Genomic DNA, 27,524 nt, shown 5'->3' with positions numbered 1-27,524 from the left:
TTTTTACAAAACAAACAGAGTTTATTAAAACACTTCCAAAATTACTTTTCATTCCAAATTTTCCTCTTTTTTTTATTTCTCTTTAAACGTTTGATTTCTCGACAGAATATTTACCGACTTTGACATGCTACACTCTTGGTCGCGTTTCTTCCACTTATAACTTCACACCAAAGTTGCTGTGAGTTTGTCATCACGGCTAATTGAACTTTCTGATCTCGAACTTCATTCCCTTTATTAGGACCACGATGAAGTCCTACATAAAGAAATACATACACACATATATATAAAATTGCATTCAAATGTATCTATACAGCTTACTAACTACAATTTTTATTCGCTGTTATTTATCTAGCAATTTATGCAACTCTAAAATGGTCGTCTATTTCTCCACTAATCCATTCAGTCGCTCTTTCATCTATCTATCCATCCATCCATCCACGTAACTAACTATCCATCTCTCTATTGATCCATGGTGATATGGAGCTTGTATCGAAGTAGGCTGTGAACTGAGGTGAAATAATTAAATTTATGCTCGGGTGAATGTTTCAATAAAAGAATGCAGAGAATCAGAGTTGCAAAATCAGCAAAAAAGATTTTCTCGTGAACATAAGAAGAACAGACATCGAGGTAGAATTGATTATATATAATGATCTGTTACCTAGCTACCAAAACTGTTTATTGGTGAAACACCTAGCAACGCTTGGATACACATTTGGAACCGGTTGTTCGAAACGTATGGAAATCGTTTAAAAATTTTAACAGCGTGTTCAACAGAATAAGCGTGGTTATACTCTTCCGGCTACATTGGAACCTCTTCTCTAAATGTCAATATTCGAATCTCTTCATTGGACTTGGCTCGTACTGCTAACAACTGTAACAAAATATCTGCTCCTGTCTAAATGTCAATATTCGAATCTCTTCATTGGGCTTGCTCGTACTGCTAACTGTGGGGAGATTTATGTGTTGTTTTTATAATTTTAAGCCTAAACTCTACATTTCATAACACACCTTCATCAACCAATTGCGACGACTGGTTGCTTCTAGAAATATCAAAGCTTCATTCATAACAATTTAAATTTTGAAATATAGAAATGTTCTCGTATGCACATATCAAGATTTATAGTTTTACTTGCCAAAAACTTCAATTCAAAACATAAACAAATTTATTCATGCACTTTTTGGAGATGTGATCATATATTTAAAAAGGTCTGTGTTATAATAATATAACGATCAACTATTGTTTTATTTAGGCCGTCTATAAAATTATTATACATTTTTATACGCTAAGCGTGACACCTATTGGCGGAGTAATTTCTAGAAATAATATTATATAAGATTAAAATGTAATGAATGCTAAGGGATTATAATTATGCCTGTTTAGATAAATCTCTTTTTCTTTTAGTGTTTGCTGAAAATAAAAACAAAACGATAGTTAAAGGCTTAGAAAAAACACAATATAATGATAATATTAATAGAACATAATTTCACAAGTATTCCCCTCAATTAAAACGCATCTAAAAGCTTTTGTTGCGTCCCCTGATGATTCAGGGTAAAACTAAGAGTTTATAAGACTAAAAATCAAGTTTTGGTCACGCTACACGCTGGGATGGGAGCTAACTTCGTTTCATTTCTTAATTTGTTCTTCAGCTACGGTAGGCTAGCTGTGCCCAGCCCACCACAGGTTTTTAAACGCGGATTATAGTGCTATAAGCCTTCAGTCTTATCACTAAATCAGTAATGAGAAGAAAACGAGTGGAGCATATTGTGTAATTTTGCGCTTAACAGTTAAGACACAAAGAAAACCGTACAAAAACAAGCTTCTATTGTTGTGTGCATTTTCTCTGCTTAAATAAACATAATATATCAATGAATCTTTTTCAAAATATATTTTATAAGCACGAACTGGATAAACCAATCAAATTCTTAGGTTATTTAATTGTTATATTCTTAAATTAACGCCTATATAATGAAAATCTTATATTGTTACATTTGATTCTTCCCAGACAGAAAACTATGCAAACAATGTGATTAATACTCATTGTTAACTTGCAACCATTGCTGCTCTGTCATACATTTTATTTTCTTTATAGAGATTTCACAAAAGCGCTTTAATGATGTTAAAAATATCTTTAAGATGCTGTATGAAGACGTATCTGCAGCTTTGCAACATTGTAAGGTGAACATAGTTAGCAAGTACGTTTAGGTAGACCCTGGATTTTAGTTGTCCTTTAACAGGAATTGGAGAACATAACTCTTGCCGTGAGAACATTCTACACATAATTAAACCACTGTCAGCAGCTTTCGCTGTCAGAATAGCAGACGCAAACGTAAGTTATAACGCATGGTTTTCTCAATATTTTTGTCTTAATATCACCATAGATAACAACGAATGTGGAACACCACACCACGCAACGAGACTCCAGTCCAGTCACGTATTATTTATAGAATATCCTTTGGACAGCACTAAAGCGTATTATAGCCACAGAGATCGATAGCTAGGGCAATACTGGACCGATCAGTTGGTTTCTAGTCCTAGTTAGAGTGATAAATTAAATTATTTGTGACTTACGTGTATATCTTGCTCAGATTAAAAGTTATTGATAAATAACAGTTTATGATAATATCTCTGTAATCCCTTGAGATTGATTTCATCAAATCCTGATCATTGTTGAAGGCTTCTGTACATGGCAGCCATTGTAGAAAGAATTAATCATATTACGTGACAACCATTGTTGATGGGATTAGCCATCTGTACGTGACACAGTCTTATAGCTGTTGCAGCTTACATAATTATCCAATCGTATTTTCCTTGAGTCAGTCACCCGTTAGCAGCCACGGTTTTTCCTTGTAACAAATATATTTCCTTTCCATTACAACATAAATTCTGATGACAGGTCTTTGAAGAGTGAATTTAAAAAACAAAATCTTAACTAATGGTGCTCCTACTAGAAGGACATTTTTACGTGATGATCACTACAGGTTACGGGCATTTATTTGCTCCTGTCCATTATCTTTTGAAAAAACCAGAATATGACTACATCTTTGAGGTCGCATGACTCAAATTGTCGGTTCCAAAATTACGCAATCAGTTTATTTTATATCTGCAAATGAAAGGAATTTTATAGATGTGTCTTTGGTTTGTGTGGAAATAACTACAAAGCTACACAAAAGATTATCTGTGCTTTGCCCATCACGGGTATCGAAACCCGGTTTCTAGCGCAGACATACCACTGTGCTACGGGGGGAAGGATATAGATATTTGTGTGTGTGTGTATATATATATATATATTGATATATAAATATGTTCTTTGTTTGTTTTTGTTTTTTTTTTTTCTTTTGTGCTCTGTATGTTTTCAGGTAAAAAGAAATGACTACTTCTTTCGGCAGGCGAATCCACTTGTCATGTTGTGTATGATGGTTAGATGTTCGATTAGAGTGAAGATCGAAAATGATTGATTGTGAAATGCTGTTGTTACTTCATTTTCTGTCGCAGACTTAACTGGATCCCACCACGATGTTTTACATGGGAAAGAGTCTTTCCATTTTCTCTCACAAACTGGTTTATTTAATCTTAGTTCTTTAGTTGCAAATCTTTTGGTATTTATTATACAGTAATTTCTACAATAATTAAGAAACGTAGTATTTCCTGTTTGTTTTAAAGCCGTTCAAATGGGTCTACACAGTGATTTATTGCGTGCGCGTGATACCAATCCATCATGAATAACTTTCCAGAAAGAAAACTTTAAACGTACAATTCATCTCGTGGTCGTCTAAAACCGAATAATTTCGGATTTTAGAGCCTTGGCTTAATAAGCGATTTTCTAAAATCGAATAAATTTGAATTTTAACATATAATAAGAAAAAGAATAAAATATACCATGTAAGTTTATATAACCAAAAAAAAATAAAATTGCAGATTGAAGGGGGTGAAGACAAATGTTATTAATTTATAGACAATTTCAGGGTTAGAATAATAAAACCATCTCGAACCTTCAACTGTTCAACCTTAACTTTTTAATTGCATCAGAGTGTCCATTTAATATTAAACTTATAAGGTGTTCCAGTATAGTTTTTGAACGGATCACCATATATAGTCGGTGATGGACGTATTATTGAAAAATTCGAACTAAAAATAGCTGACCACTGTTTAATTTTGTAAAAGTAACTCGCCATGTATAAGCGATAGTGGACATATTCTTAAAGAACTTGAACTGTCGAACAACTGGCTAGCGCTTACTTTCAGGAATTCAATCTTTAAAATGAAATAAATGTTTTATGACGAAAATTGATTTCCAAACGTACACAATTTGTACTATTAGGTATTCTCGGCCTAAGAGGATTTCTGATTTCTTCTTATAATACTGGTCCGGCATGGCCAGGTGGTTAGGACATTCGACTTTTAATATGAGGGTTGCGGGTTCGAATTCCCGTCACACCAAATATGCTCGCCCTTTCAGCCGTGAGGGTGTTATAATGTGACGGTCAATCTCACTATTTGTTGGTAAAAGATTAGCTCAAGAGTTGGCGGTGGGTGGTGATGACTAGCTGCCTTCGCTCTAGTCTTACACTGCTAAATTAGGGACGACTAGCGCAGATAGCCCTCGTGTAGCTTTGCGCGAAATTCAAAAACAAACAAAACAAACCGATACACACTTACTTCAAAATAATTCAAGGCTACCAAAGTGGTACTTAGACTCGTGTGTGTCTTTAAGAGTGAATTTTAAATTTAGATGCTGACTGTTGAAATAAAGTACATCATTATGATTTAAAAAATGGCGAACTAAACATGGCGTCGCTAATAATTGTACTGATAAAAATGGCATCAGTAATATAAGTACATATTAGCATCATCGACTTATTTAGCTAACAATATGAAACATATCATCTGAGCACAACATCTAATCTGTCCAGAGTGGAGAACCTAATAAGCCTGTCTTATACTTACCACGGTCAATGATTTCTATCGTAGTCTCGTCCAATTCAATTCGAAATGGTGGGGTATTTTCTACCCACCAAGCAGAAGTCAGCGAGTTACCTGTAAAATAAATAAGTAATATCATTTTATAATAAACATGTGCGTATGAAACATGAAAGGTACAAATAAATATCCGCCATGTTCGTCTTAACCCCAGAAAGGCATGTATTATTTTTGTTTTGTCTTACTTAAATAAAGTTTTATTTAAACTAAGTTTCGAAGGAGGTGAAGTAAAGATTCTAAAATAATGAACAACATGAAATATTTTTATCATGATATAAATGTGCCATACGTTATAATTTGCATAATCAAAAACTTCGATTTTTTATAGTTCAGGCGAAAGATTAGACTTAACCAAACCCATTTCCTGTTTTAATACAATAAATCTTGCTACCGAAAATGTGGCGATATATATACATATATTATTAAAACAAGCCTCAGCAACCAAAACAAAAATATTGAATAAATTAAAAGGGCTACCAGGGCACAGGCTGTGATGTGGGATGTAAGATGTACCCACGGTTTCAGGTTTAGAAGTGACTTCAGAAGTTAGGCTCACATTGCACTCGTTATGCCCCTCCCTTCCTCAGCCGTTTACCTCCGTTTGATAGTCTTACATGTTAAAGAAAACAAATAAACAAAAGATAAGTTAGGAAAGCAAGATATAGCTGCTCAAGCTCACAACATCCCACATTATATCATCCCTTATTGAGGGCCCGGCAGGTGGTTAAAGCGCTCGACTGATAATCTGAAGATCGCGGGTTCGAATCCCCGTTGTACCAAACATGCTCGCCCTTTCAGCTGTGGGGCCTTATAATCTGACGGTCAATCACACTATTCGTTGGTAGAAGAGTAGCCCAAGAGTTGGCGGTGGGTGGTGGTGACTAGCTGCCTTCCCTCTAGTCTTACACTGATAAATTATGGACTGCTAGCGCAGATAGAACTCGTGTGGCTTTGCGTGAAATTCAAAAATAAATAAACCACAAGGACGTTTGTGTACGAGTAAGAAAATGTTATATTCTTGCGTTGCTTTTAGTGCAAAGCTACACAATGGGCTATCTGCGTCATATTCAAGAGTAGGTGGGATATTGTATGATATCTAAACTGGTGATCGTAGTATTTCAGTAAAACAATCAACCGTTCTTGAGAGACTTGTACTGTAAACAGGAAAAGAAATCCAAGGCATAAAACAGGAACATAAGGTTTCGGAGAGAAATAATTATGTGGATAAAACATATAAAACACAATAGAAATTTGTATGTCTGAATATGTGAATAAATATAGAATAAATTCAAAATTTCAAAATTAACCACCTACATCGACAATGGTAGCGAACTGTACAGCATGAGAAGAAAACACCTACAGGAACTGTTTCAGAATATGTGAATAAATTTCGTATGAATTAGAAATAAAAAGCGAACCAGTAAAATGTTCACGATGGCGAAATATTCAGTGCATCAAAAAAGACAAATGTGAAACCGCTGGCTTATTGTTTACGCATGACAATGGTCCCTTTATAATCGTTGTCTAAAATAATTTGTTTCGCAAATGAGGCTACTGCCTCTTACCGTTGCACCACTTAAAAAAAATAAAAATCCGTTATATCCTTTTAGTTCCAGGCGCCAAAATTCAACAGTGTTTTTCCATGAATATCTAAATTGATTACTTTTACATTGCAGTACCAATACCAGTTGCTTTTATGCATAGAAAAGAAAAGGGAAAACATGAGGTTGCAACTTTGAAATAGTCAATACGAGTTTTTTACAAAAAGGTACAAGTGGAGAACTTGGTGCCAAAAATTATAGCAAATAATGATTTTCCAATTTCGAAAGACGTCTTAGAATTTTGAAGAATTTTTTTTTTCGTTTGATTTTTTTAAGCACAAAACTACAGAAAGGACTATCTGCGCTCCACCAGTTACGGATATCAAAGACCGGTAAGTCAGCAGACATACCGCTGTGCCACTAGATGGCAAAAACTGACTTTTTAGCTGTGGACTTCTTTATTTAAAATTAAGTGCAGAGAAATTCAATGGGCTACTTGTGCTCTGCCTACCACGGGTGTTGAAACCCGGTATATAGTATAGTAAATCCACAGAATACCGCTGTTTGACATGAGAGCTCGGGAATTTGATTAAAATTTCCAGTCCCTAGCACTGAATGAGTGATCTGTTTGCTTTTCTAATTTCGTGAAAAGCTATTTGAAGAATATCTGCTCTAGCCGCCCATAATTTAGCTGTGATAAACGAGAGGAAAGGGCAGCTAGTCAACACTACCCACCGCCAACTCTTGAGTGGTGGGATTCGCTGTCACATTGTTGCTTAGCCTACCTCAGGCTCGCACCAGTAAGGGGATAGCGCTCTCACTTCTGTCGTTTATGTGGTTTTACACTAAACAAACAAACATTGTGTTTTCATTTGATCGAGGAGTAAAAAGAAAAACAGATAACCGGGTCATTTTGACCACCTCTGAATTTCACTCCTTAAAATGAGTCAGTCCTAAACAAATAGGTGAATTCTGTCAGGTTTGTAATATTTACACACTACATTGTGAAGGTAAACCTTGGCAGTGATAAATCGTGCTTAATAGCATGGTCCTTCTCTCCCATTTTTATATGAAGCATTGTACTGAATACTTTTTTGAAGAATGATTAGAGTGTCACAAACTACCTGCTTCGTAATGCAGTACTTCTTCACTTGCTATCATCAGGTTCAGGCCCGGCATGGCCAGGTGGGTTAAGGCGTTCGACTCGTAATCCGAGGGTTGCGGGTTCGAATCCCGACTGCTCCAAATGTGCTCGCCCTTTCAGCCGTGGGGACAGCTAGTACAGATAGCCCTCGAGTAACTTTGTGCGAAATTCAAAAACAAATACATAGGCCGAAATTTCATGTGAAAATATTACGCAATACAGTTAATTTCGAAAAACCTCATTGTTCTCGTGAAAAATCGTGACTTCGCGTGATATCTAAAGACTATATTTATTTACTTATTCCCCAGAAAATAATGACTTTAGCTTTTGCGTGATTGTTTTGTTGTTGTTTTTACCGTCATTTATTATTAAGTCCTGACTTCTTAAATATCTGAAGGACAGTAATGATTACAAACACATAGCAAGTCATCGAGGCATCACGAACTGGTACAAAACGTAACCCAACTTTGAGCCAGGCGTTATTCGCCCTCAATATTATAATTGACATGCCATTAAAAACGTTGTCGAAATAACCAATGGTACTTCGCGTTCTGTAGTACACTTGTTTATTCAAAAAAGTGTAGCATCCTTCAATTATTGTTAATAACTATGGATGTCTGAAGAGACAACATTGTTTACAATAAAGTCTACATTATTTACAATAGACTATACTACTTACAATAAAGAGTACATTATTTTTAATAGATCATATGACTTACAATAGACTGTAACCGTACTATTTACAATAGAGAATACAGTGTTTGCAATATACTACATTATTTACAATAAGAGACTATAACTATACTACTCACAATGGAGAGTATATTGTTTTCAGTGAACTACATTATTTACAATGAAGACTATACTCTTTATAATAGGGATCGTATTATTTACAATACAAGCTACATTATTTTCAATAGAGACAACATTATTTAATATACAAACTACATTTTTACAACAGAGACTACATTTTTGACAATATATAATATACTATTTACAGTGGAGGTTACTAATATAGTCAGGATAACACATGCTATCCTTATATATCTAAGCGGAATTATCCTGGCATATCCTCCGGTTGGACAGCGGTAAGTCTATGGATTTTCAACGCTAAACTCAGGGGTTTGATTCCCCTCGATAACCACAACACATAATCTGACGTGTCTTTGTTCAGAAGACACATACACCACAGTCCCCTGTCGTAACCATGATGCAGAACTCCGATGGTTTTAGACACATGCATATATATATATATATATCTATATACATTTCATTTCTTCAAATTAAACCACTTTGTATGTATGTATGTATATATATATATATATTGATCTACCGTTTAAAGATCTGTATGAGATATGAAAATCAATTTCGGATTCACCACTACATTTTAACAAAAGTGTGATATCGATTCATCTTTGCTTCACTGGACTTACGCAGTTCTAGGTTTTTAAACGCTTCTAATTGTGTCCCGTTTTGTAATTTAGGCTTAAGCTTATTTAAGTGTGTGTTTTAAAGAGTTTAGGTGTTTCTGTAGAATCAACATTTAATAACCCTACGTACACGTGCTTTTTTTATTTCCAAAAGTGTTCATTATAATATACTACGTAATTATTTCCACTGTTAAAAACTATTGTTGCTGTTTATCCACAACATGGAACCGAACCATGGATTTTAGCGTTGTAAGTCCACATATTTACTGTTGTCCAACCAGAGGGCGTTAAAACGATGACCAGAAGATTTTACGACATGTAAGAGCATGGATTTTTGTTCTGTTTTTTCATGACACAAGCTAAATATTCGAGGTATATTTACACAGAATATTATGACAGATTTGATTATTTTTAAAGAAGTGTTAATTACAGCAGGCAGACCAAACAAACGAAATATTCTCGATTTATAGAAGGCTAGTTACAGTAAGAGTAGTGGACTCAGCAGATAGCCCAACGTGGCTTTGCTATAAGAAAACACACACACACAATTATGAAGGTTCAGTTACGTAATTAGTTTTACCAGGGGGAGAGCTAATAAATTCTACAATAATAGTTACAATTAATAATAAATAATTGTAAATATCAATAGTTGTTTGTTTTACAACACAGACACGTTGAGGTAACTTGCTGTGTTCATTGTAAGTTCCTAGGCTTACCGTTACCCACTGGAGAACAGTTATGAATACGAAACAAATTACATAAAGTTCCTATAACTTCTTAGGCCTACAATATCAGTTGTGTACCCTCATGGCTAGTTATGGTTCCAGTCGTTCCATATTTGATGTCTTATTCAATCAATTAAAATTGGCTACATCGAAGTTTACAAAAGCGCGAAAAGTTACGAAACATAACGGTAACGAATATATATTCTTGATGACAAGAAAACCACCTGGAATGAAAATGTATCTCAGAACGGCTGGTATGGATATTAACGCTTTTATTAACCTGAAGATGATCTAGAAATGTTGAAACGTTGTTTTCTGCTTTATTAATAAAAGTGTTAATACCCACACCAGCCGTTCTGAGATACAAAAATATGTTCTGTAATTATACTAGATGTGTCTTTAGGGTAAGCCACTGGCCCTGCATGGAACCATTTACGTTCTCGCCCATTACTACAGAGTAAAGAAAGTATCTGGTGTGAGATAATGTTACGTAATGATACTAGACCCCAAACTGCCGTGCAATCTGATTGGTTTGTGGTTTGGGAGATTTGTTCCCATTTTTCATAATAAACAACAACACAACAATTCATGGGAAAATAAATAAAACCAACAATATAGAAATCGTAATAGAAAAGAACGTAATAAATTTCTTAGGTTTTTAAAAAATGGCTACACGGTATAGAGATATGGTTGTTTTTGTTGCTATAACCACATTCATACACTACATTGTAAGACAGTGCAGTAACATACAGTGTATTACACTCAATGCAGTCTACTATATAGTGGTATGTTACACTGTATTATACTACAGTGTAGTCTACTATAAAGTGGTATGTTACACTGTATTATATTACCTTGCAGTCTACTATAAAGTGGTATGTTACACTGTATTATATTACCTTGCAGTCTACTATAAAGTGGTATGTTACACTGTATTATACTACAGTGTAGTCTACTAAGTAGATGGAGCGGAAGCAGCGGAATAACAGAAACATAACCAAAGTACTTCAATATTTGATGTTCACTGGTAATCACTATACCAGCAAGACTTTGACTTTTTTACTTTTTTTTGGTGGAGATCAATGGATTATCCACTCCAAAAGTCACTGGTTACAGTTAGATTCTGTAGGTGTAACGGTGTGAATACGTGGTTGAGTTAGATTCTGTAGATGTAACGGTGTGAATACGTGGTTACAGTTAGATTCTGTAGATGTAACGGTGTGAATACGTGGTTACAGTTAGATTCGGTAGATGTAACGGTGTGAATACGTGGTTACAGTTAGATTCTGTAGGTGTAACGGTGTGAATACGTGGTTGAGTTAGATTCTGTAGGTGTAACGGTGTGAATACGTGGTTGAGTTAGATTCTGTAGATGTAACGGTGTGAATACGTGGTTACAGTTAGATTCTGTAGATGTAACGGTGTGAATACGTGGTTACAGTTATATTCTGTAGATGTAATGGTGTGAATACATGGTTGCAGTTAGATTCTGTAGATGTAATGGTGTGAATACGTGGTTACAGTTATATTCTGTAGGTGTAACGGTGTGAATTCCTGAAGTTTATTTGGCTTTGGGCTAAAGTTCTGGCGATCCAGATCCACAAGGAAAATACCCCCTAGTAGAAAACCGATAAGTCTGCGGATTTATAACGCTAGCAACCAGGTTTCGATATCTGTGGTGGGTACAGTACAGATAGCCCATTGCGTAGCTTTGCGCTTAAGTACAAAGAAACTAACATTAACGAAAATACACGTGTAAACAAAATATACTGCGACTGGTACTACAGAATATTTTCAAATATCAATAATGCATATCAGTCAGAAATTAATTTCAAAACAACAGGTTTGTAGGCCACAGCTTTAAAGAAAGCATTGGAACACCGTATTAAGTATTATAAGGTATATATAACAGTCTGGCATTCTCTATCACGGTAATGTCACTGTTCTTCTCATTGAAGCTACCATTCCGTTTAATCATCTAATGGTCATAAAGCTGTTCTCTGATTGGCTAATGAGGCTAATGAGGGAAGGCAGCTAGTCATCACCACCCACCGCCAACTCTTGGACTACTCTTTTACCAACGAATAGTGGGATTGAGCGTCACATTATAACGCCCCCATGGCTGGGAGGGCGAGCATGTTTGGCGCGACGCGGGCGCGAACCCTCGACCCTCGGATTACGAGTCGCACGCCTTACGCGCTAGGCCATAAGTCGAATCAGTGTAGCCTTAAGATAAGCGTTATATAGCGTACATAGACTAAAATCGCGGCACAAATAAAATTCAGAAAATATAGTCCACTTTAATAAAATCGAATATCGGTTTTCTCGGAATTGCGCCATCGATTTGTTTTCCTGAAATTTGATATGATGACGTACACCACTTGTTAGCTGATGGCGTTTCGAGGTGATCTTTTTTTCTCCTGAGCAAAACAAACATTTATACTTTATATTAGTAACGAATTCACATTATACGTGATTTCTTAAAAAAGAAGAAAGCACGCTAAAAATTGATTTTGAGTTGAGTATTTCTATTGGAATTTATCAAAAGTATTTTCTAAGCAACTATCTACGATTTAAACAGTTGGGTCATTTCTTATCTAATGGCCAGGTGGTTGGATCGCCTGACTCGTAATCTTAGGGTCGCGGGTTCATATCACCGTCACACCAAACACTCTCACCCTTTCAGTCGTGGAGGCGTTATAATGTTATGGTCAATTCCACTATTCGTTGGTAAAAGAGTAATCTAAGAGTTGGCGGTGGGTTGGGTAGTGAAAACTATCTGCTTTCCCTCTAGTGTTACACAGCTAAATTAGGAATGGCTAGTGCAAATAGCCTCGTAACTTTGCGCAAAATTCACAAACACATTTATCTAGTGAAATATCTCGAGTTGGTTTGGTTTTTAAATTTCTCCCACAAAGTTTAACTAAAAAGGCATAATCGTGATTCTAACTTCTTAAACATATTTGTTTCTAACTAATCGCTTTGCTTTTATTTTTTTTTAATATTTGTTTAAAAAACGTTTCTCTATTCATGTCATTATTAAACTTTATTAATCTTTAAGAAAACTGACTGGTGTTAAAGTATAACGCACTAGTTTTCAAAAATAAGAATTTTCAACAACTTCCTTTAATGGCTCGACCATCGATTCTCAATGACGTAACAGCTGCTACATTTACGAAAGCGAGGCAATATTCACTAGGTTGATATTATATATAATGGCGATGAATATTATATTGTTGAAGCGCCCAATGATTGAAGCAAACACCTTCAATAGATTATCGAGTATTTTAAAGCAAAACTTTGGTTTCAGAATGTAAAACATCTCACATTGTTACACTGTGTCGCCGGATTGATATGAAGAATCAGGGACGATTTTAGAACTGAAGGGGAGGGGAGGGAGGGGGTATAAAGAGAGCAAAGAATTAATTTGAAGTGCAGGAAACATTAATAGTTTCATTTAATGGGGAGTAAAATGTACAAAACTTTAAAACTTTAAATCTAGCCTTAGATGATGGACGTTGAGAGTCAACTGCTTCGACATCAACCTAGTGGGCACGCCCCTAATGTCATCGTCAAATAGATAAAGGTTTTTTTTAAAAAAGAAAGCTATGAAACATCATAGAGCCTTGGCGTAAGATTCTAGTCAATAAATTCAGGAAGATCTTAATACGAGGCAACAATGTTTGAAAGGTTTGTTCTTTTCATTCTAAACAAGAAGATATTGGACTTTGAAATGGGACTATTACATTTTACACCATCGAGATAACAAGACAAAAGAAACTTCTGGAAATGTAGTTTTTCACGCTTTGTCAAGAGTGATAAAAGGAATAAGTAATGTTTTCAAATAAGCATCGCCACCCTGTGGTAAAAGCATCACGATCAGTATATTTAACTGTAAAACGGTTTACAATTTTCTATAAGCTCTTCGAATGTCTCAATTAGCTTCCACTTCCCAACTGTTCCAATGAAAGTGATTTTTTATGCCAAACTCTTTTACGTAAATAAGCGATGAATTAAAAGCTTTGTCAGAAAATTCACAATTGTTATACTTTAGAAACATTTAAATTAAAAATTGCTCCATTTTAGTCGGATATTTAAGATTCTTCAAAGGTATTAAGCCTAACAAATAAATTCACCTTCCATAGGCGTCTGACTTACTGGTAGTGGAAAAGATTCTTGGAAATGTATCTTTCAAACACGTGAAGACATTCTAAGGAAGAGATACCATAAAACGGGATTACCCTGAATTGAACTGAAGATTATTGAAAGCTCTCGCTCGCCCTTCAGATACCCTGTTCAAGGCTCGCGATAAATGCTGTATTCAAACGATCACAATTTGTTTTTTTTTCTGTATAATAGCTATCTCAAACAAATGCGTTTTTTTTAAATGAAACTTTAATAAAGTTACGTTTCTTTACTACGCATATTGATGTAAATATTTTATCTAGTCAAGAGCTATACGAGGCTTAGAACTTAGCTGAAGGACTCTTAAATCCACAGTTCGCGTCAAGTCGTCAGCGCGTGATAAAAATAATAGTCAATTCCAACTATTCTTTTTAAAGAAGTTTATCAGTTGACTGCGAGTTCTGTTAACTAGCTGCCTTTCCTCAACTTTATCATTTCAAAGTTAAGGACTATCTGAACTACGCGTGTGGATCAGTCTTGTGCGCTCTGTCTACAAGTATCCTAAATTATCTATAGGAGAAAACTCACGAAGAATTTCTGCGTGTCTGAAGGTGTATAATTATCTCTCCCAACTACAGCTTTCGTTACACAAGAAAGGTTTTAGTCAATCGTAGTGTAAATGTCATCAAATACATTTAGCAGGTAATGATTGTTTAGGTTTTTCTAAATTGCCATAACAACACAAAATCGTTTTAATCATATTCATTATGCATAACAACAATAATACTTTAAGACCTATGGGTGGGAACTATATTCATAACTTAACATGTAATTACTGGGTAAGTGCCTTTTCATTGCCATAACAACGTTCTAATATTTGTTTACCTCTTCTTCAATACACCGGAAAGAGCTATATTTAGTAGATAATTTCACGAGCTCCTTTCGCTCTCCTAAGCAATAAAATGATGTTATTACTTTTACTGAGCACAAGAAGGACTAAGTTTGGCAGGCAATAACTGTATGGGTTCTTTCCCGCTGCCATAACAATAAATAATCTTTCATTCCTTTACTGTACATGACAACGACTTGACGTCATCCAACAATTAACGTGGTTCGTTTTAGTCTATTTAAGCCAATCGTAGTATCTCAGATAAATCGTCTTGAAGTGTAATAATTTCTGATACGTTATTCAATTCGTCAATGAACAGAATACACCGGGTTGGATGTTAAAGGCCAGATCTTCTGTCACTTGTGAGTACCAGCGGTCGAAGCCTACAAAAAAATAACATTCTAAAAGAAACACTTTGTCACTCCCAGAATTCCATGTTGTATTAATTTAACATTTTGAGTATGTTTCCTTTTTCTTTCTGAAAAATAAACTTTGATTTTTTATCAAGTTTCGATTAGGAAGCTCCACAAAAATTTGGTTTGTTTGAATTTGATGCAAAGCTACTCGAGGACTATCTGCGCTAGCCGTCCCTAATTTAGCAGTGTAAGTCTAAAAGGAAGACAGCTAGTCAGCACCACCCACCGCCAACTCTTGGGCTACACTTTTACCAACGAATAGTGAGATTGATCGTAACATTATAACGGCCCTACGGCTGAAATGGCGAGCATGTTTGGTATGACGGGAATTCGAACTCGCGACCCTCAGATTACGAGTCGGGTGCCTTAACCACCTGGCCATGTCAGGCCTATGAAATAAGTATTTATATAAAATAAACATGGCATATTTTACACACTAAAAATGTCTATGAAAAATTTCGGGGGATTGTCCCCCAATCTACCTGTCTACGATCGTGACTTATAGAATATGAAGAGTTTTTAAAAGAAAAGTCTCAGAAATATCGTTAATATTGTATCTACAAACGGGTCACAACACTGACATGATCGGATTTGTCATCCATTAACAAGTATGTCTATTTAACAGAAGAGTTTCGTTTCGACACAAGTTTGCTTTACTCACGAATAGTTAGTTTTTCAACATGAATGCGCCACGTATAGGATCATTATTAACAAACAAAATCGATGGTTTACTTCCGTTGTCGTTTTTAACTACCTATGGTGAATCCTTCTAGATCTTTTAACTGCAATATTTTCAGTAAAAACGAAAAAAGATAATATTCCATCTGTCTATCTCCTACAGTCGATTTCATTCTTGATTTACATACGAAATAGAACTGCATCTTTCAGTGGCGACGCCAGGAGGGGTTGGGGGCTTGAGTCCCCCAAAAATGAGCCAAGCCCCACTCAGCCCCCCAATATTGTTACCTACATATATTCATAAAATATGGAAAACACAATCGTCGTTGTTGCTTAACAATTAACACCAAAGAGACGTAGATCTGTAGTACTCAACGTCTTCATTAAGACGGAAGTATGTGTCATGCGTCCCATAGCAACGTACTGAATGCACTGAAACTCATGCGCTGTATTGCTGCTCCCTGTGTAATGCCATTCTATCTTTAGCTTTGACGAAGATTAGACAACCACGTTGATTTTAAGTTACAACAGAACAGGCGCATTGTTTTGAAGTAATATTGATTATAAACACAACATGATGAAAGACAGTTAGCCTGATAGTGACCTTACTTTTCCTCAGAGTGTATTAACTTCACATGGGATAATTCGTTTCTGCTATGTAAACTATGTCTTTATGTTATATGTCTTTTTATTTGTAGCTTTACTCTTAATGGTATATTAAATGTTCAATCTAAGCTAATCTTGATTTTCTTTATTATTATGTATTACCTTGGGTGAAATTTAGGTGAGCTTCCTCTTTTACATATACGCATAGTTTCATAAACAGATTATTTCTAATTTGTAATAATGAATTATTAATCAGAGTATGAGTTTCCAATGAAAACTGCATTGAAAACACAGTTCAAAATAGCACAACTTTCTGAAATGTACTTTGGTATTTACATTATTATAATTTACCATCAATACTTCATATTGATGGTATTTTTGGAAGCCACTCCACAGTTTACCTCAGATCCCCTCAGCCTCCCCAACAAAAATATTCTAGCGCCGCCAATGGCATCTCTGTCGAGTGTTTTAAGATAAAAACCTCTCTGTATATTTGAGAATTACTTCGTACTTACTTTCAAAAAAAAATCTTTATTCAAGGTAAGGGAACAAGCAGACCCACTGGTCAGCATGGCTGAACTGTGAATCTGAAAGTTCGTGATTCACACCCTGATCCCTTCAGAAACTCGCTTTGCACTTTCGTGCCTCGAGTGTGTTATAAGAGTGTGAGTCAGATCCAATCACTCGCTCAGACTGGTTGGTGCTGCCTTCCCTCTAGTCTATCAGTACTGAATTAAGGATGAATATATCCATGTAGCTCTTTGCTAAACTTGGAATAAACTTTCTAAAACAAACAAACCATACATTTGTATTTTGAATTTATAGTTAATCTAAGACTACCTGCCCGCCGCCCCTAATTTTGAACTGCTGACCAGAGGAAAGGCAACTCATCCAGAGGTTACAGTGCATGGAATATTTTGTGGTTCTACATGGATTCGAATTGAGCTTGCCAGCTCCGAAGTTCTAATCACAGGGCCAACCTGCGCCCGCAAACACTATTATTCACGTCTAAAATTATCGTAACGTATCGTACAAATAGACGTTTCTTTACAACTCCCTTGACTGAACCCTTTTGTTAAACGTTGTATTTGTGTTATTTTATCTGTGATTTACATTATATTTGGTTTCACAAGTAATTTTATATTTAATTCAGGAAATTCAATTTATTACAGCAATGGCATCGTGAACGCACCTCAGCTGGTATGTTCGATTTCAAGTGCAGTAAAGTATTTACTCTTGCGAAGCGGTGTGGTGGTCCCGTCGCCCACGTGGTGGTGCATCAATGGCCCAGACCGAATGACCAGCTGTATGCATATCTGGTCATGGGTGTTGTGCCCTAATCACACGTTCATTTTAAATTTACTGATTACAGAAACAAAACAAAAATCGTTTTGGAAATGGCAGCAGACCAAACGTAATGAAGAGTCCTCGTAACTGCTTTATGGACAACTCGAAGTCTGGAAAACACTGATGATGATGGTGCCGGTACTTTAACTGTGTTTATTGTATTAATAACAATGTCCTTCAAGCGATGCTACAAAGTTGGATTTATATTAATGACATCGCATTTTAAAGCACTGATGGCAGGTTCTATTCATCAACACTTTAATATTTGCTTCTTGGAATATCCGTGACTAAAGTTTGAACAATATTATTAAGTTGTTTGTTTGTTTGTTTTCTAAATTTCGCGCAAAGCTACACGAGGGCTATCTGCGCTAGCCGTCCCTAATTTAGCAGTGTAAGGATAGAGGGAAAACAGCCAGTCTTCACCACCCACCGCCAACTCTTGTGCTACCCTTTTACCAACGAATAGTGAGATTGACCGTCACATAATAACGCCCACACGGCTGAAAGGGCAAGAATGTTTGGTGTGACGGGGATTCAAACCCGCGACCCTCAGATAACGAGTCGAATACCTTAACAACCCGGCCATGCCTGGCATATTAATAAGTAACCGCCGTGCTTTGAATGTGTGAGTTTGGGAAATAACTTAATTGTAGGTATCCACATTAAAGCATGTAAGTTATTACTCCAAGTACTTTTTGCTCCGCTGAGGGCTCTGACGTACTTTTCAGACAAAAAATATTAATTACACAATTTATTACTTTCAAGATCCCAAAGCCCTCACATGTACATTTAGTAGAGGCCTAGTTTCGGACTTAGGCCTACATCACATAGAAACATATTTCATTGTTACAATATTTTTATGTTAATGTTAACTTTGATTCCGATACGTGTGGTTTAATTTTAACACAATACTTCCAAAAGCAGTGAAAATTAAGTAATAAAATTAAATCTAATGTTAAATCTATATATAAAACGACGAAATGTGTGCTTGTTTACACCCTAACTCCTCTGATCCCATTGGATCATTCTCGGCCATACCTCTCAGGTGTACAGCAGTATGCATACAGACTCGCACTGCATGGTGGGCAGAGCACAGATAGCCCATTGTGTAGCTTAATTCAAAACAAACAAAATATTCTTATCCAAAATTTGTATTAAATACTATGAACTATGGGGGACAAAATGGAACTTAGTCCTATTTCTATATTGTAAAGCCTATTGGTTGATACGACCCAGATTATTTACTGAATCTTAAACAATCTTGCCAAGCATTCTGTTTTTGTTATTTTTCGTTATTTCACAAACGTAATGGCAAATGAGACGAGAGAGGTTTTTTTTGTTTTGTTTTTCGACAGGAATATTTTTTACTCCTTTACCCACTCCCTAAAAATATTAATTTCGTCATTTCCATAAATTATAAATACATGAGCACAGTTGATTTTAATAATACTCAGTTTTCTCTCTTCTGAAAATGTGCGCGAACTTCATTTCAACGAATGTAAACAAAAGAGGATGTCCGTGATGACAAGAAAACCCACTTGTAGAGAAAAATATATATGTAAAAACGGCTGGTTTTGGTCATTGTCAGGTTCGCCGAAGAAGGTCGAAACGTTGTTCATTCCTCTACATAAAAAATTTTCTCAGCCCATACCAGCCGTTTTTACATATATATTAAAAAGTGGATGTAAATACACTTTAATAGATACGAGTATTTTGTGAAGCATCATGTTAAAAGCTTATCTAAGCTTCGATGAAAATCTAACGTTAGGTTGTAGAATAACATAGTTTATTTATTGATAGTATTGAGTACAATAAAGGCCAAGTCTATCCAAAGTAAGCAGGTCCAGCATGGCCAGGTGGTTAAGGCGCTCGACTTGTAATCTTAGGGTCGCAGGTTCGAATTCCCCATCACACCAAACATGTTCGCTCTTTCAGCCAGGGGGACGTTATAACTATTCATTGGTAAAAGAGTAGCCCAAGAGTTGGCGAGAGCTGGTGATGACTAACTGCCTTCCCTCTGGTCTTACACTGCTAAATTAGGGACGGCTAGCGCAGATAGCCCTCGTGTAATTTTGCGCGAAGTCCAAAACTAACAAACCAAATCTAAACTAAAGAAAAAAAACGAACATTAGTTGTCCCCTGCCGGTACAGCGGTAAATCTACGGATTTACAATGCTGAGATCATGGGCTCAATCCCCTCGTTAGACTCAGTAGATAGCCCGATGTGGCTTTGCTACAAGGAAATACGTACACTGATTGTAGAGTTGATTTATTTCTTATAGTCGACCGTGGTTAATAAAAACGTAGCTAATGCTAGGCTTAATCAAGCGGACTTACAGATTTTGGTGACTACGATTAGAAATATACTCTTCAAAAAAAGAAACGCAAAAGCAAAATTTGAGACAAATTGTTAACAAGTTTATTCCGAATAGTTCTGTATGACATGTGTGAAACTTTGCACATTCACTGCTGAACATCCAAAGTCTGCAAAGGCGAAGTCCACGCTCACTAGTTGAAGTTTAACGTCACTCAACATCAATAACGAGTATGCCCCCCGTGAGCATCAATAACTGCTTAGCATCTCCTGTCCATGGAAGCGATGAGATGACGAATCACATCCTGTGGAATGGCTGTCCACTTAGCCTGCAAAGCTACTGCAAGCTGAGGTAGAGTCCGCGGTTGAGGTTGTCGCCGTCGCAGACGTCGGTCCAACTCGTCCCAAAGATGTTCGATGGGGTTTAAATCTGGTGATCTGGAGGGCCAGGGAAGAACGTTGATGTTGTGGTGTCTCAAGAAGACAGTGGTGAATCGGGCTGTGTGAGGACGAGCGTTGTCATGTTGAAAAACGTCGTTGACGTTCACCATGATAGGTTGCACATGGGGCCTAAGAATTTCGTAGACGGTTGCGTACGGTCTCATCGGAAATCCTACGCAGCCCTGGTATGGTTGAGGCAGTAGACGTCGCAGTGGTGGTCCTATCCGAAAGGTGACGTAACCGGATGTAGCGATCTTGTGCGGACGTGGTCACTCGAGGTCTGCCAGATCGTGGACGGTCACGAGTTGATCCATGTTGTTGGTGACGATTCCATAGCCTTGTGACGGTGCTTGGGTGGACATTCACAGCTCTGGCAACATCTGATCGAGATTCGCCTGCTTCTAAGCGACCAATGGCGTTGTTGCGTTGTGCTTCAGTCAGTCTTGGCGTAACTATATTGCGTGTCGGTGGCTTAACACTGAGTTATGGAAACCGAGAACCCGTCACTTTTATAGGGGTTTGCACATGTTGCACTTGCAGAACATGCAGATCTCTCAAACAAATTTATTGGACACGAATGCGTTTTGGCGAAAAATCCGATGTTTTCCTCCGTTTTCGAAGTGCACAACTTTTATTGTCATTTAGGTCTGACAATCAGTGCCTTAACACGTGTAACATCACATACTCTGAGCTTGTAACGTTATTACATATATTTCTCTTTAAAATAACAAAAATATCCCTTTTGCGTTTCTTTTTTTGAAGAGTATATTTTGCTCTATTCTAAAAGATTTTGTATTTCAAGAAATTTTGTTACAATAAATATACAAATTTAACCGTAGGTATTTTGCAGGTCTCTTCTAGCTCTTACTAAACACTTGTTAAAAAGTAATTTCTACTCACGCACTCTTAATATTATCTTTCTCAAAGAGTGCACTTAACAACAAACAAATCACTTGTGTCTGACTAAAATGTGTGTTGTTGCTGCTGCAAGTATTTAAATACCCTTCTGTTACTGAGTGGTGTGTTTTAGGAATACTTTAGTCGAAGACGCTTTCTTATCAAATGCGTACAGTACAAAAACATGCAAAAGCTAATATTCTGATGAATAGAAACCCTTTAGCTGTTTAGGGCCGTGAGTAAATTGCTTCGTCTACAAATGCCTAGTGCCGTCACTTATGAGACATATTTATGATATTAGGAAAACACACTGGATTAAAAAATTAATTTAAGGTAAAAATACAAAACCCTATAACCTTAGCACTTCTTTAAAATGGACCTTTTTTCATCAAGGACAAACTGTTTGCACGTGATGAAGAAAAGTTACAGATGTATTTTTGACACATTCACCACTTTGCATGCTAGCCGATACATCAAATTGAACTCTACAAAAGCTCAAGTTAACGTGTTTCATAAACAGCTTTACCTGTATTCATTTTCTTTGTAGTTTTACCTTAAATGTAAATCAATATCTTCCACATATTACAAAATAGCAAATACAAATATAAAAATATAATTTTTAAGCTAGAAAAATCTTAATCATTCTCAGATAATTGTTCAGCTTAAATTATAATTTGTCTAGGTTTACTTACATTAGAGCATACGAAACCTAAGCTTGTGAACTTACTAGAACAGTCGTGAGTGACAAACGCCGCCTAGCACTGAAAAAATATTGTATTAACTTTTAATGGAGACTTTAAATAACCATTTAAAATTCAGTGATATTCACAAATGTACTTTGGAATTATCTCAAAATTATACTCTTTTTTTCTGTTGTTTTTTCTTTTACTTTAATTTGATAGAATGTGATGTTATAATGCTCATTGACGGTTTCTAAAAAGTTTTCGCACTGAAAACAATTAACTAAAAATAACCTTTTCCATCATCGAGTCTCGTGGAAAAACCAAAGTTTTAAAACTTGTAAAATTAGAACTTCCTTTTTATCCTGTTCAATCTCTTTTATACTTAATGTTTTATTTATTCTTTTGGAATGTTGTTCAAAAACTTGGAAAAAAAATTCAAATGTCGTGGCTGAATCAAAGCATGTGGCGACCTTAGGTTCGTCTACAATATTCCATGGTTGAATCAAACAAAGCAAGCGAGTGATCTGAGATTCATCTACCAAATTTAATGGCTGAATCAGTGCATGTGTGAGAAAATAACGTGTACTAATCACATTGTAACGTGTACTAATCACATTGCTTGCTCAACTAAGACATTACGGTTTCAATATTATAGCTTTGGTATGATTTTGAATTGTCAACAGTGCAGGTTTTTCTTAATAAAATTCGAATACGAGTTAACGTTAAAACTAAATTAGTTTGATATTTTAATATACTCGGGTTCTGGATAAATAAGTTAATAATCAGTACATGATATCTAACACGTGGACGAATTCATCAGTTTCTGGATATAGGTAAAGATCCCCTAATCAGTATATAGATCAGTACATAACAGCTAACTCGTGGATCACCTAGTGAAGATAAGATATATTATATTCAAAATATGGACCAGAACATGATATCTAAGACGTGGATAAAATGATCAGTCTGAGGACATACACGTAGATCAGAAGATTGAACTTAGTATGTAGATCAGTGCATGATGTATAACTCATGGATCAACTGAATAAGTGTAGAATATTAATAGTTAATAGTTCAAATTCAGAATTTCCACCAACACGTGATGTTCAACATCAACATATAGATCGACTGATCAATATTGGAATATATCCCGATATACAACGCCCTGAACTGATCCACCCCAGAATGTAGGTCAATAGATCATATCCCATGTGTAAATAAGTACGTGATGTCTAACTTGTACATCAACTAAGTGATTCCAATATATGAATTAGACGACAGTGCTCTTTCATTATATAAGTGGTTTGTGGGTAAACGTTTTTAAAGGTTGAAAAAATAAAACAAAATTTAGTTGTTGTTTTTTAATTTGAATATATCGTAAAGTATAAAATAAATACGAGACTATAGCGAAATGTATAGAGTCACTAAAGAACACAGCTTTCAACTAAATTAAGTCCTACAGTTCACTGCATATTCTTACTAGAGTGACAAAGAATATAAAGCATTCTTCGGCTAATCAACTCGTTAAAGAAATCTCACATGCATTAAATCTAACTCTATGAAAGAAGTGGAAATGTATTATTCTGTACAAAGCTATTTTTGCAAATTCTAGTAGAGTAGCAAACCATATCCGATCCAAATATTATTTCAAATAGTTTGAAAAGGTTGTAGGTTTACAGACATATGGGAAGGGGCAGTTAATATTTCCGAAACTAAGATGAAAATACTCACGCTAACACCAGTTGTTTATTATTTATATTTGCAAGTAAGTCATGCCGCCTTCTTTTTCGTACCTATATGTATACAATTCGACTTTTTAATCACCAGGAGAACATAACTTGCACCTGTGCAATTTTTCACAGACCATTAAATGATGGCTACTTCTTACACAGTTTTGACGTACGGTAAAATTAGTTTTACTGGGACACTTGTCAGTAATAGGAAAAATGGGTTTCGTAAACGTATCTCAAAATGGCTGGTATGAGTTTAACACTTTTATTGAAAAGGAGAGAGCAACGTTTCGACCTTACTAGATCATCTTCATGTTAACAAAGAGAGAGTTTGAATGTGACCGTTGACGGACATATGTCTTTGGAACGAGAGTATAAACGGGTACCTGATTGTAGGGGCGTTTCAGGTGGATGTTAGGTCATTAATTAGTTTAGGTATAAAGATGTTCCTTTGTATTGGTTTAATTTTGGTTTTAGTTGTTGCACAAGTAGGGCTTTTTGATTTTGCGTTTATTTATATTTGTTTCCCTACTTAATATCTGGATGTTTTCTATGTTCTGTTTATTTGATTTGCAGTGTTCAAAACGTGTAAGGGTGTTTTTTGTATTCTTTGAATCTTGTTTCCACAAGCAGAAAAATGGAAACAACGCCCTCTACAATCCCGTACCCGTTTATACTCTCGTTCCTAAATCATATGTCCGTCACGGTCACATTCAAACTCTCTCTTTCTTAGCCTGAAGATGACCTAGGAAGGTTGAAACGTTGTTCTCTCCATATCAATAAAAGTTTTAATACCCATACCAGCCGTTCTGAGATACATTTTTATTTCAAGTGAGTTTCTCGTCATCAAGATGGTTTCGTAAATGTTCAGACTTTTCACATAAACTGACTTCCAATAAAGTATCGTTAAATTAGACATATTTAAACCAATCATATTTTCAGAGAACAAAATAAGGTGCTTATCATAACAATTCATTAGTGGCTTCGATAGCTACAGCTGGGATCTAGAACCACAAAACAGTTTCTCTTACGTATATTATTACGGTGGTCCTCTAGTTATTAGAATCTTTCTGTAACAGGTCAGTCACATACTCTTCTATACACCTCTTGAGCAATATATTCTTGGCCTAGTCCTTTCCAGGTTAATATTTGTCATTGTTTCAGATTTATTATAACCCTGCTCTTTCTAAACTAAAGTTTTTGATACGGTAAATCCAAACCCTGCTGCGTTCTAGGCCAACCTTCTTGATATGGCCTCCTATAAGACATAAATACATTTCTAACGTGGTTTATTTAGGATCTTTCAATACAGTATTAAAAATTCGTTTTCATGTGGCAAATCATAATTTTGCATCTGCTCAGACTACTTGAATGATATGCTCTCGATAAGATTTCCCTGTAATACTAAAACACGAAGAATACACTCCTAATGTGGTGATCCACAATCCTCCATATCCTTGGTTATCTGGATTAATAGTTCTCTGAACTCTACGTTAAAACCACGTGCATAATCTATATCAAGACCTCTGTGCTCTTGAACAGATGTTATGACTGATCCAGTGTGACAAAAATTGCTGGAAATCTTTAATTTGTTTATTCCTTTACCACAGGATAATATCTGAAATGTTGTTATTTTTTTGCGAATTATTTAATTCATTTGTATATTAAAACCATCGTTAGTGTTCAACAATTTTCAGCCATAATTAATACGTTGTACTAATCTTATCTAGTTCTCTATACAATTATTTCCAAGTCACAAAATATTTGAGATCACATTTAGAGCAAAATCTCCAACTCAATCTAACTAAACATTAACTTTTCCCAAATAGCTTTCCTTACTAAGAATCTCTGTAAAACAAATTTTGACCATGATCTAAAAAAGCAAAACTGAGAATTTAATCTTTAACAAAAAATCTCGCATAAGACTATTTACATCGTCAACGTGAAGAAAAACCAAATGAGCGTTCTCAAAGGGCCGCTTTTCTTCACAAAAAATATTTTACTTATTATCTTTCTCGTGAGATGGATAGAAACTGTTGTCCCTGAATAACTGTAACTTATCCAAGCTGTTTCAGTGGAAGTTATACAGTAGGTTTGAGAACTTTATATTGTATTCTTAATGTTTATTTACCTGTAAAAGGATTCAATACAAACGAAACGTTGCCCTTTTTTTCTTCAAATTTAGTGACGAAAAATATTACGAACATTACACATGAAAATAGAATAAATCAGAAGTATCGATTAATTAGACAACCTAGTAAAAGAAACAAACTAGAATAAGAAATGTCTAGACCATCAGGTTTTCATTATCAAAATGAGTCACCAAAGGTAGAAAAACAAACACAACAAAAACCAACCGAAGAAACCCTCAAAAACACACTTCATGTTTAGTACCGATGTAGGCCTGGCATGACTTGGTCGCAGGGCGCTCAACTCACAGAATATGCTCGCTCTTGCAACCGTGGGTACGTTATAATGTTACATTCAATCCCATCCAACTATTCGTTAGTGAAAGATTATCCCAACATTTGGCTATGTCAAAGTTGGAATGTCTGGGCCGTTTAGCGCATGAATCGCGAATGATGTCGCTCATGTTAAATCACATAAATACTGATTGCATTACGAAACGTAGTTGTTTAACACAGGAAACAGTAGAGCCAAAACTTATTCAACTGAAGCTTTACGCTTTTACACTGTTTCATTCACTTGCGCAATTTACTTTATGTTAATAAGAATAACTCAATACACTCCAAAGTTAGAAATACTTATACCATTTAAACCGCGATAAGTAATTTATGTTAAGTAAACTCTTTTGTGGTTGTTTCCTGTCCAGTTTTAACTAACTATTGTGCATATCATTCTATGTGTTTTAGTGTTTGCGACTTCTTATAGTCATGTGATATTTCAGACTTACAGAGTGCCATAAAGACTAGACAATAATCCCACCAGGATCTAGTGAATTTCCTTGCGAGCGATCTCGGTCTCTCTGGAGATTTCATGGCTAATCTTCGGTCTAGTGATCTAAAGGGGATAACTTCCACATGGATTAACATTTTTTTGTGCTTTCTAGCTATCAGGGTCTCTTGGAAAACAGCGTCATCTCTTCCTTTATGCCGTTAAGGAATACCAAGTTAGTCATATATGGTTCATGTTAGTTTGGTGTGATCCTCACGATCTCAGAGGTGGACATTACAGCACAATATAAGTCTCTATTCGTTACCGACTGTCGGGTTTCGATTAGGTCCTAACACGTTAACAATTCGAGTGGCACACCTTTCATATGCTCCGATAAATACTCGCTGCGCATTTGTCTCCCCAGGTCAGCTGACTTGACACAAAGCTGTAAATCGTTGACCATTTGACACAGAGTATCTTTCAGAATCCAAAAAAAGAAAAAAAATCCCTCTTCTCATAGGTAATACCGAGCGAAACGAGAGTTGATGTAATTATTTGTTAACGGTCGTGGATGGGATACAGTCCAAAAGCCGAACTCATGCTCAACAGCCACATTACACCTTGTTTCTCCCAGTTTCCTAGGAAACGTGCAAACAAAATCCAATCGATGATAATCCATCCTCGT

The 27,524-nt window shown here is 35.8% G+C and overlaps 1 protein-coding gene across 4 annotated transcripts; it reads right to left on the bottom strand.

Annotated features, from left to right (window-relative positions):
* Positions 1-27,434, bottom strand: LOC143258256 (uncharacterized). 4 transcript variants are annotated; one of them, XR_013032233.1, is made up of 3 exons: positions 22,224-22,304; positions 4,946-5,035; positions 1-253 (listed from the first exon to the last, which is right to left on the bottom strand). XR_013032233.1 is itself a non-coding variant. In XM_076517237.1 (3 exons), the coding sequence occupies exons 1-3, from the start codon at positions 26,995-26,997 to the stop codon at positions 111-113; spliced, it is 372 nt and encodes a 123-aa protein (XP_076373352.1). In that variant the 5' UTR covers positions 26,998-27,434; the 3' UTR covers positions 1-110. The 4 variants fall into 4 exon arrangements, 1 of the variants encoding a protein (XP_076373352.1); XR_013032235.1 differs by having other exon boundaries at positions 22,259-22,294; XR_013032234.1 differs by lacking the exon at positions 22,224-22,304 and adding an exon at positions 5,456-5,591.
* Between the last annotated feature and the right edge of the window lie 90 nt (positions 27,435-27,524).

This window comes from Tachypleus tridentatus, chromosome 7, assembly GCF_004210375.1.
Source record: "Tachypleus tridentatus isolate NWPU-2018 chromosome 7, ASM421037v1, whole genome shotgun sequence".
NCBI classification, from domain to species: Eukaryota; Metazoa; Arthropoda; class Merostomata; order Xiphosura; family Limulidae; genus Tachypleus; species Tachypleus tridentatus.
Note: the sequence above shows the minus strand (reverse complement) of the source record. Positions and strands in the feature narration are given on the sequence as shown.